Source organism: Salvelinus fontinalis, chromosome 22, assembly GCF_029448725.1.
Source record: "Salvelinus fontinalis isolate EN_2023a chromosome 22, ASM2944872v1, whole genome shotgun sequence".
Classification (NCBI taxonomy): Eukaryota; Metazoa; Chordata; class Actinopteri; order Salmoniformes; family Salmonidae; genus Salvelinus; species Salvelinus fontinalis.
The window spans coordinates 22,382,758-22,398,814 of NC_074686.1; the positions used below are offsets into that span (position 1 = coordinate 22,382,758).

The following is a 16,057-nucleotide window of genomic DNA, read 5'->3' on the forward strand; positions in this document are numbered from 1 at the left end:
CCGGGTGAAGGTGTATGACGTGCACGTATAGCCATACCTATCATGCCCATTTATAGGCAGTCACTTGAACAGAACATAGATTTCAGTAATTTTTTCAGTAATTTTTAGTAATAATAATATGCATATTGTACGAGCAATAATTGAGTACGAGGCCGTTTAAATTGGAGACGTTTTTCCCCAAAAGTGAAAACAGCACCCCCTGTCCTCATCAGGTTAACTGCCATCGATAAGAAACAATACTGTGCAGCCGTATTCATTGACCTGGGCAAGACTTTCGACTCTGTCAATCATCACATCCTCATCGGCAGACTCGATAGCCTTGGTTTCTCAAATTATTGCCACGCCTGGTTCACCAACTACTTCTCTGATAGAGTTCAGTTTGTCAAATCGGAGTGCCTGTTGTCCAGGCCTCTGGCAGTCTCTATGGGGGTGCCACAGGGTTCAATTCTTGGGCCGACTCTCTTCTCTGTATACATCAATGATGTTGCTCTTGCTGCTGGTGAGACTCTGATCCACCTCTACGCAGATGACACCACTCTGTATACTTCTGGCCCTTCTTTGGACACTGTGTTAAACAGCCCTCCAGACGAGCTTCAATGCAATACAACTCTACTTCCGTGGCCTCCAACTGCTCTTAAATACAAGTAAAACTAAATGTACGCTCTTCAAGCGATCACTGCCTGCACCTGCCCGCCCGTCCAGCATCACTACTCTGGACGGTTCTGACTTAGAATATGTGGACAACTACAAATACCTAGGTGTCTGGTTAGACTGTAAACTCTCCTTCCAGACTCACATCAAACATCTCCAATACAAAGTTAAATCTAGAATTCGCATCCTATTTCGCAACAAAGCATCCTTCACTCATACTGCCAAACATACCCTCGTAAAACTGACCATCCTACCGATCGTCAACTTCGGCGATGTCCTTTACAAAATAGCCTCCAATACCCTACTCAATAAATTGGATGCAGTCTATCACAGTGCCATCCATTTGTCACCAAAGCTCCAAATACTACCCACCACTGCGACCTGTACGCTTTCGTTGGCTGGCCCTCGCTTCATACTCGTCGCCAAGGCTCCAGGTCATCTACAAGACCCTGCTAGGTAAAGTCCCCCCTTATCTCAGCTGGCTGGTCACGATAGCAGCACCCACCTGTAGCACGCTCTCCAGCAGGTATATCTCTCTGGTCACCCCCAAAGCCAATTCCTACCTTTGGCCGCCTCTCCTTCCAGTTCTCTGCTGCCAATGACTGGAACGAACTACAAAAATCTCCCTCACTAGCTTTAAGCACCAGCTGTCAGGGCAGCTCACAGATTACTGCACCTGTACATATCCCATCTATAATTTAGCCCAAACAACTACCTCTTCCCCTACTGTATTTATTTATTTATTTTGTTCCTTTGCACCCCATTATTTCTATTTCTACTTTGCACATTCTTCCACTGCAAATCTACCATTCCAGTGTTTTACTTGCCATATTGTATTTACTTCGGCACCATTGCCTTTATTTGCCTTTACCTCCCTTATCTCACCTCATTTGCTCACATTGTATATAGACTTGTTTTTCTACTGTATTATTGACTGTATGTTTGTTTTACTCCATGTGTAACTCTGTGTTGTTGTGTCGAACTGCTTTGCTTTATCTTGGCCAGGTCGCAATTGTAAATGAGAACTTGTTCTCAACTTGCCTACCTGGTTAAATAAAGGTGAAATAAATGAATATGCATGTCCAAAACAAGACCTACATGGCTAAAATAATGCAGGCCTGCCTACAATGCATAGATAAAAAGTGAACGTCAGCTCACTGTTTTACTCCTCTTGACATTTTAATAAAGCCTTGGTTATTAAGATGTATTTACAAGTGGTCTCAGGAGCCAAACTCTTTGACAGTATTGACTACTTCGTGATTGCAATGGGCAGACAAACAAAATACTTAATTGAGATGAGGGGAGACTATGCTTGGTTTTTAATAAAATAAAACGAAATGGAAAAAACGCATACATTTTTATGTTTCTAAATACAAAGTATAACGGCACCAAAAGCACATTAGGCTACTCTTGACCCATTCGCATATGGACAGTATGCATCATGGCTGGATAGGCTGCATTTCTGCTGTCAAGATTCATGCCATAACCAACTGTGTTACCACTAAAACCAGCTTTTGGTTGGTCTTAAATATCCCTATCAGCGCTGTCTGAAATTAACACTTTGGATCATGTTTTTAAGGACACACCTCAAGCGAGTTGATATAAGACAGATAAATTGCTTTAGGGCTGGAAAATTCCATCAAATTAAATTAAATGCAACCAAAGTTCTTGTTGGACCTCTCTATGATGTATGAGTTGGTGAGGTAAGGTGGGCTACCTGTCGCTCTATCTGCCCTGTCTCTCTCTCTATTTGGGGTGGGATGGTGTGTAGACTGGATCAATAGATTCATCAGGCTTCTTTAATTAGGGCTCTGTAGCAGAACCAGCCAGTCAGTCTGGTTACATGATAACACCAGACCATTAACGCTACACTTCATTAAATGATAAGGGTAAATTAAACTACAGGTCAACAGAAAAGACTAGGGTTCTTGTTTAACAAGCACATTGTAATAGTGTGTGTGTGTGTTATAAGATGCTTCCTGCAAGAAAGTGATAGCCAACGATAATTGAAGTGCATGAAAGGGTGAGGCTAAAATCACATAAAAACTAAATGCATTGCTTAGTCTGCCATTCCAAGTGTCTAAACATTTTTAAAAAACTAGAAAGTGCATGAATCATATGATATTACCAACATCATAATAGTTTATTTATTTTCATTTATACACAATTATAAAATAAAACATTGAATGAATAAATACAAATGTAAAAAGCAACTAATTTCGGCAAACTGATCACGTTTGTTCCCACAGCTAGAGACAAATCATGTCATTTTTTTTGTTACATTTTTCTCTCTGGGGTTTGCGCATAGGGTTGCAAAATTAGGTAACGTCCCTGAACGTTGCAGGTTTCCTGAAATCCCAGTAGTAGGATTCCAAGTTATAGGTTTCGCAGTTTGACGATTCCCTTCTTACTTACTCCATTTCAGAAAAAATCTGGGAATTTTGGAAAGCTACTGTAATTTTGCAACCCCAGTCTCTGGTAGCAGTGGGGACGGTCCCCTGAAGCAGACTGGGTCACAAACTGCAATGGAAACACTAACAACTGACTGGCATGCAGGTGCTCAAGTGGTCCTCATTTATAGCAGACATATCTCATTACCAATATGGAGTAATATGTCACCAGAAATTACATAAGTACTATGTCAAATTGAGTGACATATACCTAGAATGTAATTTATAGCAGACATATCTCATTACAAATATGGAGTAATATGTCACCAGAAGCGACATAAAAGTAATTGGGTGGCATACAATTACAATGGTTAAACGTCACTATTTTTGACATTATTCTAATGAGACCATGTTGTTCATAGACAAAAAAGATTGAATTGGCACAGAGTTAAGACAACAAACATCTAGAAACATCTGGAAAACAATCTATTTACACATACAATAAATAATAAACCAGATAGGTCCTTTCTGTACAGTAGGACCATAGGATCGATGCAGCCAACATCATTTCAGTGTCATTCTCTTTGTAAACTTCTTCTCTGCCGGTGGAGAAATAGCCATTCCAGCCTCACCAGAGAAAACACCAGTGTACAGTAACAACATCGGATGTTCACCAACAGTAGATCATTGCATCATTTACAAGATCATTATACGTATTACAAAACAAACACACACAATCACCTAATAGTTGACATATTTTATCTGCTGCAGTTGTGGCATCATTGTCTTGTTGTTAAACTTCAGCTTTGTGTTTTTCGATGTTGTTGTTGTTATTGTTGTTGTCATTGACATAATAAAATAAGGCAGGAAGTTGCGGAGACCTTTGAGTATACCACCAGTGGTCAAGTGACCAGAAAAACGTCCAATGAGAAGAGGACGATCCTGCCCATTTCCTTGTCCTCTTCCTTGGGTTTGGCAGATAGTATGTGGCACAGAACAGAAGAGTAACTTACTGATGGGATAAGAATGCAGGGGAAAGGAAAAGAGTACATTATACGACAGATAGAAGGTAGAAGCATGTCCCATCATCTCTCTCTGTCTCCCTCTCTTTCGCTCTCATAGTTTTTTGTCCAGGTCCGTTATGGCAGCAGATACACTGAATCACCCAGACCTGGGGGAAGAGACGAGAGGGAAGCAGAGCAGGAACTTGGCTAGACCCAGGCTGTAGACCCAAGGGAAGACCCAGGATGGAGTGGTGTGGACCAGGCCGGACTCAGGCTAAGACAGCGGACTGAGTCCCAGGCCTCTATCCCTACACTCCTTCTAGGGTTGAGAAGGTCTGACAAATCTGTGCTAGATGTAGAAGTGTAGAGAGAGAAGCAGAGCATTGTGGACTCAGGCCCAGGTCCAGGCCCAGGCTGTGGACTCAGGCTAGGACCAGGCTGGGAAGCCCAGGTAATGTGGACCCAGGCTGAGATCCAGGCTAGGTCCAGGACTCCACTCCATTTCTACAGGGCCTGAGCTGATCTGGGATCAGTGCTATCTCACTTCTATCTCACTCAGGCAGTCCAAGGCATCCAGATAGTCCAAGGCCAGGTCATAGCAGAACCGGTACTGCTCCTGAAAACAACACAGGTGTCAACATTTCTCTACATGGATACTTTGCTATAGATTAAAGCTTGAATTCAATCGATCAGCGATCTGTATTTGAGTGTGTAAATATTGTAAACCACTGCAAGTTTGACTGAACTGAGCCTTAAGACATGTAAACTCCTGTCCACCGTAATAGATCGCCTTACCAAAATAGGTTCTAAAAAAGGTCTTCCTTGGTTAAATCAAGGTTATTACTTGCCATGGTCTCTACCATGTTGGGTTTGGAGTTGCGCAGTGTCTTAGCAGCGTAGAAGACATCCACCAGACTGTGATGACGGATCATCTCTAGCAGCATGGTACAAGCACAGAACGTACCGCTCCTACCACCACCGTTACTGTTACACACAGGGAGAAACACAGTACGTGGGTCAGTGCCTATGAATCATTATGTATACACTTTCTGACCACTGAGAGAGTAGCCTGTGTTGCAAAATGTGTCAGAATAAGTCAGATTGGGGTATATGGGGTATAACCGGGGTATATGGTGCAGAAACAGGTACAGACACAGACACGGACACATGCCCATAGAGAGATAAATATAGAGACACAAACACAGACACAGACACACACAGAGAGACAGTAACTGACACTACATCAATGTGAGTCACATCTCTAGGATACAGGGCAGAGACGGAGGCTGAAGGTGTTACGGGGAAAGTCATAAAGTGAAATGTCACAGCTTCGTCAGACTCGGATCAAGGTGGCTCTCAGAAAAACAGCAATGCGGAGAACTTTGAAGACTTGCAGACTGGCATCTGAGGAATGTTCCCATTAAATCCATAAACGTGGAAGTACATCTAATACAGGGTTGCGTCTCAAATGGAGCCCTATTCCTTATGGTAGTGCACTACTTTTGACCAGGCCCCATAGACTTCTGGTCCAAAATAGTGCACTATATATGGCACAGGGTGCCATTTGGGACACATACTTAGCATGTGGACCCCAGAGCCCAATCCAGGCTGGATAGAGATATGCAGTGTAGCTGAAGTGTAGGAGAGGCTGGGGAACTAGAGCCTAGCCTTTTTTACAGTAATTATGAAAACTGTTTTGGTAAATAGGAGTGTAGTAGTGAACACTTGGGGGTTGACGTTTTATCCTGCCTCATTTAGCACTACACACAGGCAGGCTAAGTGCTTTAAGTAGAAAGTAATAGTTCAAAAACATGTGCTTTTGATGGTTGTTAAACTAGCAAGTGGGACCGGAACCAACATAATAACGCAATCTACTGAAGCAAGGCGTGACCTCTGATTATAATTTTTCTCAATATCGTACAAGCAATTTTTGTATCTGTGTAAAAGTATCTATACTGTAGCAGAACAGCAATGATCAAATAAATGTAGAGGACTTCTGATCATGTTCTTGCCTTAGTACATGACTTGCATATCTTAGACCACCTTTTGCAAAGCTTTAAATGCAAATGTCATCAGTGAGAAAAAAAAAAATGTATTCTGTTCACAGAATATAATCCATTGTTTTCATCAGAAGAGAAATGTGTGCAATTGTGTTGACTGTTTCTGGCAATCAGTAATTACTACTGCACAACGTTCTAAATCACCCCATCAGTGTCATCATACCATGTAAGATATTTGAAATATCTAGGCAATGTGGACTGGAGTTATGATTTGTTACAATATTACAGACATTTTATTTTATTTATTTTTTATTTATTTTACCGTTATTTTACCAGGTAAGTTGACTGAGAACACGTTCTCATTTGCAACCACGACCTGGGGAATAGTTACAGGGGAGAGGAGGGGAATGAATGAGCTAATTGTAAACTGGGGATTATTAGGTGACCATGATGGTTTGAGGGCCAGATTGGGAATTTAGCCAGGACACCAGGGTTAACACCCCTACTCTTACGATAAGTGCCATGGGATCTTTAATGACCTCAGAGAGTCAGGACACCCGTTTTAACGTCCCATCCGAAAGACGGCACCCTACACAGGGCAGTGTCCCCAATCACTGCCCTGGGGCATTGGGATATTTTTTAGACCAGAGGAGAGAGTGCCTCCTACTGGCCCTCCAACACCACTTCCAGCAGCATCTGGTCTCCCATCCAGGGACTGACCAGGACCAACCCTGCTTAGCTTCAGAAGCAAGCCAGTAGTGGTATGCAGGGTGGTATGCTGCTGACATGCAGAGATACAGAGAATGAAGTTGGGTTACTTCTAATTAACTTTGGGTTACTCATTAGCCGTGTTGAAGTCGTTACTCCAAAAAAATGATATATACGCTATTAATTGTTACTTCTTTCCACAATAACAAATTCATTTACTTATTACTCCCTGAGAAAAAAAGTTACATTAGTCGTTATAATAGTTTGGCGTTACACCCCAAAACGTTGCGCATCCTCACTCAAAGTAAACTGTCATCTGTCTGAAAGAGGGGGATTCTTACGTGGATAACAGTCTGTAATATTATTATGCACATTTTATTAGGAATAATATTTGATTGGGAGATTTAAAAGACAGAGTAACTTTCTGTTTTGTCTGATTGGTTGCGTTAATCTTTTTGCAAGCAATCGTGTTCTTTTGATGAATCCATTAGCAATTTTGAAGGTATACTTTAGTTTTTTTTAATGTACTTGTGTTTTGAGAAGGCCACTACATTTTGAAAACGTACTTACTGTTTTGCAAAAAGCCACCGATTTCTATGTCTTGCAAACTCTATTTTGAAAATGTACAACATTGTTCCAAAAAAATGCTTGTACGCGATTGTCCCACAAGATGAATGCAACATGTTTTCTGTACAGTATGCTCACAACAGGAGTCAACAAGAGCCAATGGCGCCTTCAATGTGAAATAGGGTTTTGTTTGTATACTGTCAGTGTCCCTATGGCCTGAGAATCAATCCGACCAGAGCGCAGCTGTAAACTTCTTAAGCCAACTTCCAACATTTTTACAGAGATAAATCAATCGCAATGCACTGGTCATTTTAATAATTACTGTGTATCCTATCTGCAAACTAAACTTCCCTAAGGGATGATAAAGATTGATGAGCAAAATGGTGGACAGTGGTAACTCACAGACAGTGGACGATGGTACGTCCCTCTCCACACTCCCTCTGCCAGTTGTGGACCTGTGCCAGCAGGCTTAGGAAAGCCTTCTTAGAGTCTGGGACGTCACGGTATGGAGACCAGCGCAGGAACTGGAAATGACGAACCACCAGCTGACCTTCCTGGACCTGGGGGGAGAGATGGAGGTAGGTAGAGAGAGACAGAGAGAGAGAGAGAGACAGAGACACAGAGAGAGAGAGAGAGAGAAAGAGAGAAAGAGAGAAAGAAAGAAAGAAAGGAGAGAAACGGAGGACAATGCTAACATTGTGTTGTAGACATGTACGGCATCCTATAATGGACATCTCTAACCCAGAAGGAAACTGGTAGAAATGGCAAAGACCTTCCACCATTCCCCTTGGGGACAAGGCTTAAAATCACACACAGAAGAAGGTATCAGGATAATTGAGTTTCTAATGGAAAACTGCAGTACCCCGGTCGGCCTTCAACTTGAGTTATTCAATGAGAGGGAGCAGCACTGAGCTAGCCTGCAACATCACTTCCTGGAGTAGCTCAAACTGCAAATGTTATGTCTCCATGAGACATAATTTTAACTGACTTAATTTGGCTTCAATGAGCTATTGAGTCTTCACATAGGAATACATGGTGTCACGTGATTGATTGCATTGTCCATTCCATATACAGTCATAGACTTGTACAAAGTGTATTAATACCTTTTGTGAATTTGAAATGTGTTTTTTGCATATCCCAACTCCCTCTGAGACGCCATGGGAGAGTGAGTTCACGGCCAGGGTCAGCCATGATCAACAGCAACCCTGCAGAAATTCTGATTAAGTGCCTTGCTCAAGGGCACATTCGAACTAGCAACCTTTCGGTTACTTGCCCAACACGCTAACAGCAAGGCTACCTGCTGCCCATAGATTAAATGTTCTACCGTGAGATGGAATACATTGCTGGGAAAGTGTATATCATCCTCCCTCCCTGTTCCTGTTGCTGGACAGATCTGATTGGTAGGATCAGTGGGATCCTGTGAAGAGGCAGTGGGGATCGTTTCTGAGAGTTGCCTCCCCCTCCTCCCTCCTCCATGGGGAGACTGGGGGTGACACTGAGGGGGACTGGGCTCTGTCGGGGTGACAGAGGGCTGACAGGAGGGTGCGGCAGGCGGAGGAGAGGAGGTGCTAGGGGAAGGCAAGGAGAGAGACTAGGGACGCTATACCTGACAGAAGGGAGAGGTTGGGAGAGCAAGGCAGGGAAACTAGCTGACAGGGGGGTGAGGAGGGGGAAGTAGGGAGACAGAGGCAGAGAGACTAACTGACAGGGGGTGAGGAGGGGGAGGTAGGGAGACAGAGGCAGAGAGACTATCTGACAAGAGGAGTTGTTTTGCTGGAGGCTAATAGAGGAACACCTGGATGGTGAAAGGTGGATGAGCTCAGAGAGAGGTGTTGGGAAGTGCCTGTCTGATCAACGCTGGGAGACTAAGCTAGTCACAATCACAAAGACAACATGCAGTCAACGGCTAGGAGGGAGGCACATAGCTATGGGATACAGCACACACAGACATAGACATACACACACACACACACACACACATACATACAGACCACAAAGCACAATTTACAATGATTTAACAGGCATTGAAAAGCCTGACAATTTGATAATTTCATCATTACGCTGTCAAAAATACACTTTAGGTCATTGACAATAATTGTAAAGTGTATGGTGACTAATACATGTCTCATCTCACATATTCAGTAGACAGACTATGAATATAAAAGGGGCCATTAGGCTTTATACTAAATACGCATGAAGAGACAGTGGGAAAATGTGTTTTAAGAACTTGACAAAATTAAAGAGTAAACTGTCAGACATGAGTGATGGAACCAGCAGACTAAAATAATCTTAAAACTTCACTTTATTATTACTTTATTACTTTATTGTATATTGTATACTTTATTACTTTATTGCAACATTTCTATACATGAGACAGATTTAGTCAGCCGTTTAATTTTCAACTGTAGTCCCTTAACTTATCAGAGCACAAAAATGGACAGCCAGTCTATCATTGACCACGACCGAAGACCTACCCGCATGATGTTCTGAACCCGGAACAGACGAATGATGACGTCATCATCAGCCGTCATGGACAGGAGCTCCACTGACATTGGTCCAAACTGCTGGAGCCCATGCTCTGGCCAGTACTTTAGACACGGCTGAGAGGAGGGTAGAGAAACAGAGAGAGACAGAGAGAGAGGAGGGGGGAGGGGGGGAGAAAAAAGAGGAAGATAACAAGTGATTAGCGGACTATGGAGGCGGAGGAGTGAAATCAAATCATTATGTCACAGAGCAGGATGGCAGAAGTCAATAACAAGACGCCTGAGGATCGACAGGACAGACATTTAGCCAGATCCACAATTATCCAATTATCCAACACATAGTAGCAGTGTTAACTGAATGAGCAGAAAACACTGTCATTACTGAGAACTCTGAGTACAATCAATCACACAGCATAACACACACACCACACAGTTTTACAGCGTTTCACAGCATTTGAATAATTCATCACTCTAAATTATTAACATCAGCCCATTATAAATGAATGCAGTGTGGTCAGGGGGTAACCTCGGCACTGCCTGGGAGAAATACACATGAAGTCAATCAGGGATTGGTGCACATTACACACAGACTGGGCCAAGGTCTTCAGTCAATGCAGGTCGCAGCTGCTTCAAAGACTCATTAGCCGAAGGGAGGAACGGAGGGATGGAGACACTAGGGAGTGTAGTGTTAAATTGATAACAGTGTTAGCTGTGACAGCGAGGGGGCTGGAGAGAGGAGCAAGAAGGGAAGGAGAGATAGAGGGAGGGAGGGAGGGAGACACAGGGGAGTGTAGTGTTAACACGCTAACAGTGTTAGCTGTGACAGGAAGGGGAGGGAAATGGGAGGTAGGGGGGAGGCAGGAGCCAGGGGAGGAACAAGGTAGCTATAATGTCCACTCACGTTGACAGAGAGGTATTAACGAGGTGACAGGGGGGCAGAGGGAGAGATAAATATTTATACACAGAGACAGGTAGCACAGATGACTAGGGTACACTGTTAATCTACTGGTAGAGAGAGAAATGGAGGGAGTGGGGGATGGGAAAGAGAGAGGGGAGGAAAAAAGACAGCAAGAAGTATAGCAGGGCAGAGACGATACAGGGAGGGGGAACAAGAGACAAGAGAGAGAGAAGGAGAGGAGAGTAAGGAGAAAGAAAGAGAGTGAAAAGAGAGAAAGCGTCAAGGAAGGAGAGGAAGAGAGTGAAGGAGAAAGAGCGAGAGGGAATGAGGGAAGGAGTGAGAGTAGACAAGAGAGAGACAGACAGTTCTAGATGAGAGCCATGGTGTAAACATTAGTCAGGCCAGCACCAGGACACAGTTACAGGTGAAAGATAAGAAGACTAGAGACAAAGCCACACATGAGCAAACACACGGGCGAGAACAGAATAATATCAAATCAAATCAAATGTTATTTATTTGTCACATGCTTCGTAAACAACAGGTGTAGACTAACAGTGAAATGCTTACGGACATGGTAATGCCCTGACAAGAAGGCAAAAAATGTATCAACTATTAATTAATCTACACAAAGGCAATAAGTCAGCTTGCTATTACATGGGATTAGTCAGAGTACAGCTTTGACCAATCGAGTATGAGGATGAGATATTTGATCAGTACCTGATAGCCACAGGGCTCACTCAGTCAGTCAGTCAGTCAGTCAGTCAGTCAGTCAGTCAGTCAGTCAGTCAGTTAACATCATCAATTCACTCCCCTCTTCCTTCCTCCATCCTCTCCCCCTCACCTCCCCTCTTCTCACCCAGGCAGAGTTGGACTGGTTGATCTGGTTGAGCATCACCACCGAGGTACATCCATAGTCATAGACCAGCCTCCAGAAGTCTGCCGTGGTTCCCGGTAACGGGTGAGGTGTGACCACAAAGGCGGCGGGCCGGTGGAAGCTGTCGGTGAGAGCTGCATTGATGTAGTTGTTGCCCTCGGCAATGCCCTCAGTGGTGACCAGGAAGGCCAGAGCGCGGTCGGGGGGCAGGACGTCCATGCTACGGTTCTTTTCGCGGTTCCTCGGCAACAGGGATACGCTACATTCCTCCACGTCCAGGTGAGGGGTCACAGAGTTCAACGTCTGGAGGAGGGGGTGGAGAGAGATAAAGAAGGAGAGAGAGGGTGAGATGGAGTGGTACAGACAGGGTCGAGGAGGATGATGGAGAAGAAGAGATGTGGGAATGTGACAGAAATTTGGGAGAGAGGGAAGAGACACATTGAGAAGAGTGCATGGGTGTTTGTTAGAGAGAGACAGTGAGAGACAAAGACAGAGAGAGAAACAGAGGCAGACACAGGGAGAGAAACAGAGACAGAGAGCGAGAGTGTGAGAGAAAGAGAGAGAGAGAGAGAGACAAAGAGAGGGAGAGAGATAGAGCGAGACGAGACGAGAGAAAAGAGAAAGAGGACAAGGGCATTGAAAATGTACTCAGCTCAAACTGTCTAACTGTCAATATTTGACAACCGCAAATATTTCACTGTCTAATCATCATCCGGCTGAAACTTTAAAACGCATTTAGCATCAGTCAAAAAACCATGAAGGGGCTTAATGGATAAAAACACATTTAATCGCAAACCACATACATTATGTATAAGCACATTGAGGTTGGAGAAATAAAATTGGAAGGGAAATTAAACTGATTATTTAACTTGCTGTGTATTGTGTTGAATTATAATTCCCTGTTGAATTTGACAGTATGAATGGTGCATTATAATTATGACTAACTTACATTGCATCAGGATTACATCTTGGAGATATGTGTTTAAATTATTATCAGAAATTGTGTCCAAAATGGCTCCCTATTCCCTATTTAGTGCACTTCTTTTGGCCAGGGCCAAGAGGACTCTCGTCAACAGTAGTGCATTACACAGGGAATAGGGTGCTATTTGGGATGCATCCTAAATGTCTGATTTCGGTGAAGATATTTCATTCAACTATAATAACCATCATGACTGTATTTAATAGCTCGGTCTGAAAGAGATCAGCAGCTGCAATTATGCATGGTGAAGGTCACTAATGATTTGTGTCAATAAAATGGAAGAAAAGGGAGCTCCATCTAGTCAGATGAACTGAGATCATCTCATACAGAAATGTGACTGTAATTTACAATCTCAGACTGCTGCAATAGACCATGCATTCAGCTAAAGATGTGGTACTGTATTGTGCCATGACTAGTGGATTGGTGAGAGTTAGTAGATCTCAGTTTGCACAATTAATGCTAGTACAATAAAGATCTCCACTGATCACTGTTACAATAAACATCAACCATTTTCTTTACAAAACATATTGAGGACATCAATACGTAATGGGAAAGAAGTCAAATTCCAGTTGAAATCTAGTCAGATGTTTTAGCAACCAGAAACTGTTTACAAAACCCCTACTAGTCTTACCTGGAACTCCTCTCGTAGCTGGGAGGTGTTGCTCTGTGAGTCAACCCTCAGCATCTCCTTATAGGTCAGAGCAAACTCAAGAACAGGTATAGCTGTCTCTCCACACAAACAAGCCTCCAGTATGGCATCGTGGATGAACACATACTGCTCCTGAGAGAGAGAGAGAGAGAGAGAGAGAGAGAGAGAGAGAGAGAGAGAGAGAGAGAGAGAGAGAGAGAGAGAGAGAGAGAGAGAGAGAGAGAGAGAGAGAGAGAGAGAGAGAGAGAGAGTCAGATTTGTGAGGCAGCGAAGGGAGGATGGAGGTAGAGAGAGGCAGCGCGGGGAGGATGGAGGTAGAGAGAGGCAGCGCGGGGAGGATGGAGGTAGAGAGAGGCAGCGCGGGGAGGATGGAGGTAGAGAGAGGCAGGGAGGGGAGGATGGAGGTAGAGAGAGGCAGCGAGGGGAGGATGGAGGTAGAGAGAGACAGCGAGGGGAGGATGGAGGTAGAGAGAGGCAGCGAGGGGAGGATGGAGGTAGAGAGAGGCAGCGAGGGGAGGATGGAGGTAGAGAGAGGCAGCGAGGGAAGGATGGAGGTAGAGAGAGGCAGCGAGGGGAGGATGGAGGTAGAGAGAGGCAGCGAGGGGAGGATGGAGGTAGAGAGAGGCAGCGAGGGGAGGATGGAGGTAGAGAGAGGCAGCGAGGGGAGGATGGAGGTAGAGAGAGGCAGCGAGGGGAGGATGGAGGTAGAGAGAGGCAGCGCGGGGAGGATGGAGGTAGAGAGAGGCAGCGAGGGGAGGATGGAGGTAGAGAGAGGCAGCGAGGGGAGGATGGAGGTAGAGAGAGGCAGCGAGGGGAGGATGGAGGTAGAGAGAGGCAGCGAGGGGAGGATGGCGGTAGAGAGAGGCAGCGAGGGGAGGATGGAGGTAGAGAGAGGCAGCGAGGGGAGGATGGAGGTAGAGAGAGGCAGCGAGGGGAGGATGGAGGTAGAGAGAGGCAGCGAGGGGAGGATGGAGGTAGAGAGAGGCAGCGAGGGGAGGATGGAGGTAGAGAGAGGCAGCGAGGGGAGGATGGAGGTAGAGAGAGGCAGCGAGGGGAGGATGGAGGTAGAGAGAGGCAGCGAGGGAAGGATGGAGGTAGAGAGAGGCAGCGAGGGGAGGATGGAGGTAGAGAGAGGCAGCGAGGGGAGGATGGAGGTAGAGAGAGGCAGCGAGGGGAGGATGGAGGTAGAGAGAGGCAGCGAGGGGAGGATGGAGGTAGAGAGCGACAGACAAGACAGTGAGATTGAGAAACTAACAAGAAATGTCTAATAACTTGTTTTGATAATAGGACCATAATTGCTAGCGGTTTGGGGGGAAGTGTAACATTGGGATTTGATTACTGTTGTTAATGTCAATTAATTGTTAAAATGTCAACATTCACCACATCACCATGCCCACAAACAAATGTTGTTTTGCTAACCGCTAATAATAATAAAAAATCGGAAAGGAAGCCCAAACGTCCAACCAAGCTATATAGCCTACCTAAATATCAGTCTAATCAATGCAATTCCTTTGTACATTTGTTTTGACATCTTGGAGTACAAAGAATCTCAGTGACCTACATGTAAAAACATTAATGAGGATACATATTTTATTTGATCACATCTCTCCCCAGGTTACATCATAATCTATCTCGTTTCCTGGTGGATTCCTGGTTGATATAATACCGTTATATACACTGCTCAAAAAAATAAAGGGAACACTTAAACAACACAATGTAACTCCAAGTCAATCACACTTCTGTGAAATCAAACTGTCCACTTAGGAAGCAACACTGATTGACAATAAATTTCACATGCTGTTGTGCAAATGGAATAGACAAAAGGTGGAAATTATAGGCAATTAGCAAGACACCCCCAAAAAAGGAGTGATTCTGCAGGTGGTGACCACAGACCACTTCTCAGTTCCTATGCTTCCTGGCTGATGTTTTGGTCACTTTTGAATGCTGGCGGTGCTCTCACTCTAGTGGTAGCATGAGACGGAGTCTACAACCCACACAAGTGGCTCAGGTAGTGCAGTTCATCCAGGATGGCACATCAATGCGAGCTGTGGCAAAAAGGTCTGCTGTGTCTGTCAGCGTAGTGTCCAGAGCATGGAGGCGCTACCAGGAGACAGGCCAGTACATCAGGAGACGTGGAGGAGGCCGTAGGAGGGCAACAACCCAGCATCAGGACCGCTACCTCCGCCTTTGTGCAAGGAGGTGCACTGCCAGAGCCCTGCAAAATTACCTCCAGCAGGCCACAAATGTGCATGTGTCAGCATATGGTCTCACAAGGGGTCTGAGGATCTCATCTCGGTACCTAATGGCAGTCAGGCTACCTCTGGCGAGCACATGGAGGGCTGTGCGGCCCCACAAAGAAATGCCACCCCACACCATGACTGACCCATCGCCAAACCGGTCATGCTGGAGGATGTTGCAGGCAGCAGAACGTTCTCCACGGCGTCTCCAGACTCTGTCACGTCTGTCACATGTGCTCATGTGCTCAGTGTGAACCTGCTTTCATCTGTGAAGAGCACAGGGCGCCAGTGGCGAATTTGCCAATCTTGGTGTTCTCTGGCAAATGCCAAACGTCCTGCAGGGTGTTGGGCTGTAAGCACAACCCCCACCTGTGGACGTCGGGCCCTCATACCACCCTCATGGAGTCTGTTTCTGACCGTTTGAGCAGACACATGCACATTTGTGGCCTGCTGGAGGTCATTTTACAGGGCGCTGGCAGTGCACCTCCTTGCACAAAGGCGGAGGTAGCGGTCCTGCTGCTGGGTTGTTGCCCTCCTACGGCCTCCTCCACGTCTCCTGATGTACTGGCCTGTCTCCTGGTAGCGCCTCCATGCTCTGGACACTACGCTGACAGACA

At 45.0% G+C, this 16,057-nt stretch overlaps 1 protein-coding gene across 8 annotated transcripts in view; it reads right to left on the reverse strand.

Moving 5' to 3' along the window:
- Positions 1-2,770: 2,770 nt before the first annotated feature.
- LOC129820036 (receptor-type tyrosine-protein phosphatase U-like) overlaps positions 2,771-16,057 on the reverse strand; it is a 299,258-nt gene continuing 285,971 nt past the window's right edge. For 4 of the 8 annotated variants that reach the window (XM_055876850.1, XM_055876845.1, XM_055876847.1 and 1 more), the window contains 6 exons: positions 13,186-13,335; positions 11,543-11,878; positions 9,795-9,920; positions 7,723-7,880; positions 4,894-5,029; positions 2,771-4,661 (listed from right to left, as the gene is read on the reverse strand). In XM_055876850.1, coding sequence (XP_055732825.1) covers positions 4,581-4,661; positions 4,894-5,029; positions 7,723-7,880; positions 9,795-9,920; positions 11,543-11,878; positions 13,186-13,335 — 987 coding nt within the window. In that variant the 3' untranslated portion in view covers positions 2,771-4,580. The remainder of the gene's footprint in view (positions 4,662-4,893; positions 5,030-7,722; positions 7,881-9,794; positions 9,921-11,542; positions 11,879-13,185; positions 13,336-16,057) is intronic. The other 4 variants (XM_055876851.1, XM_055876846.1, XM_055876852.1 and 1 more) reach the window with 1 other exon arrangement.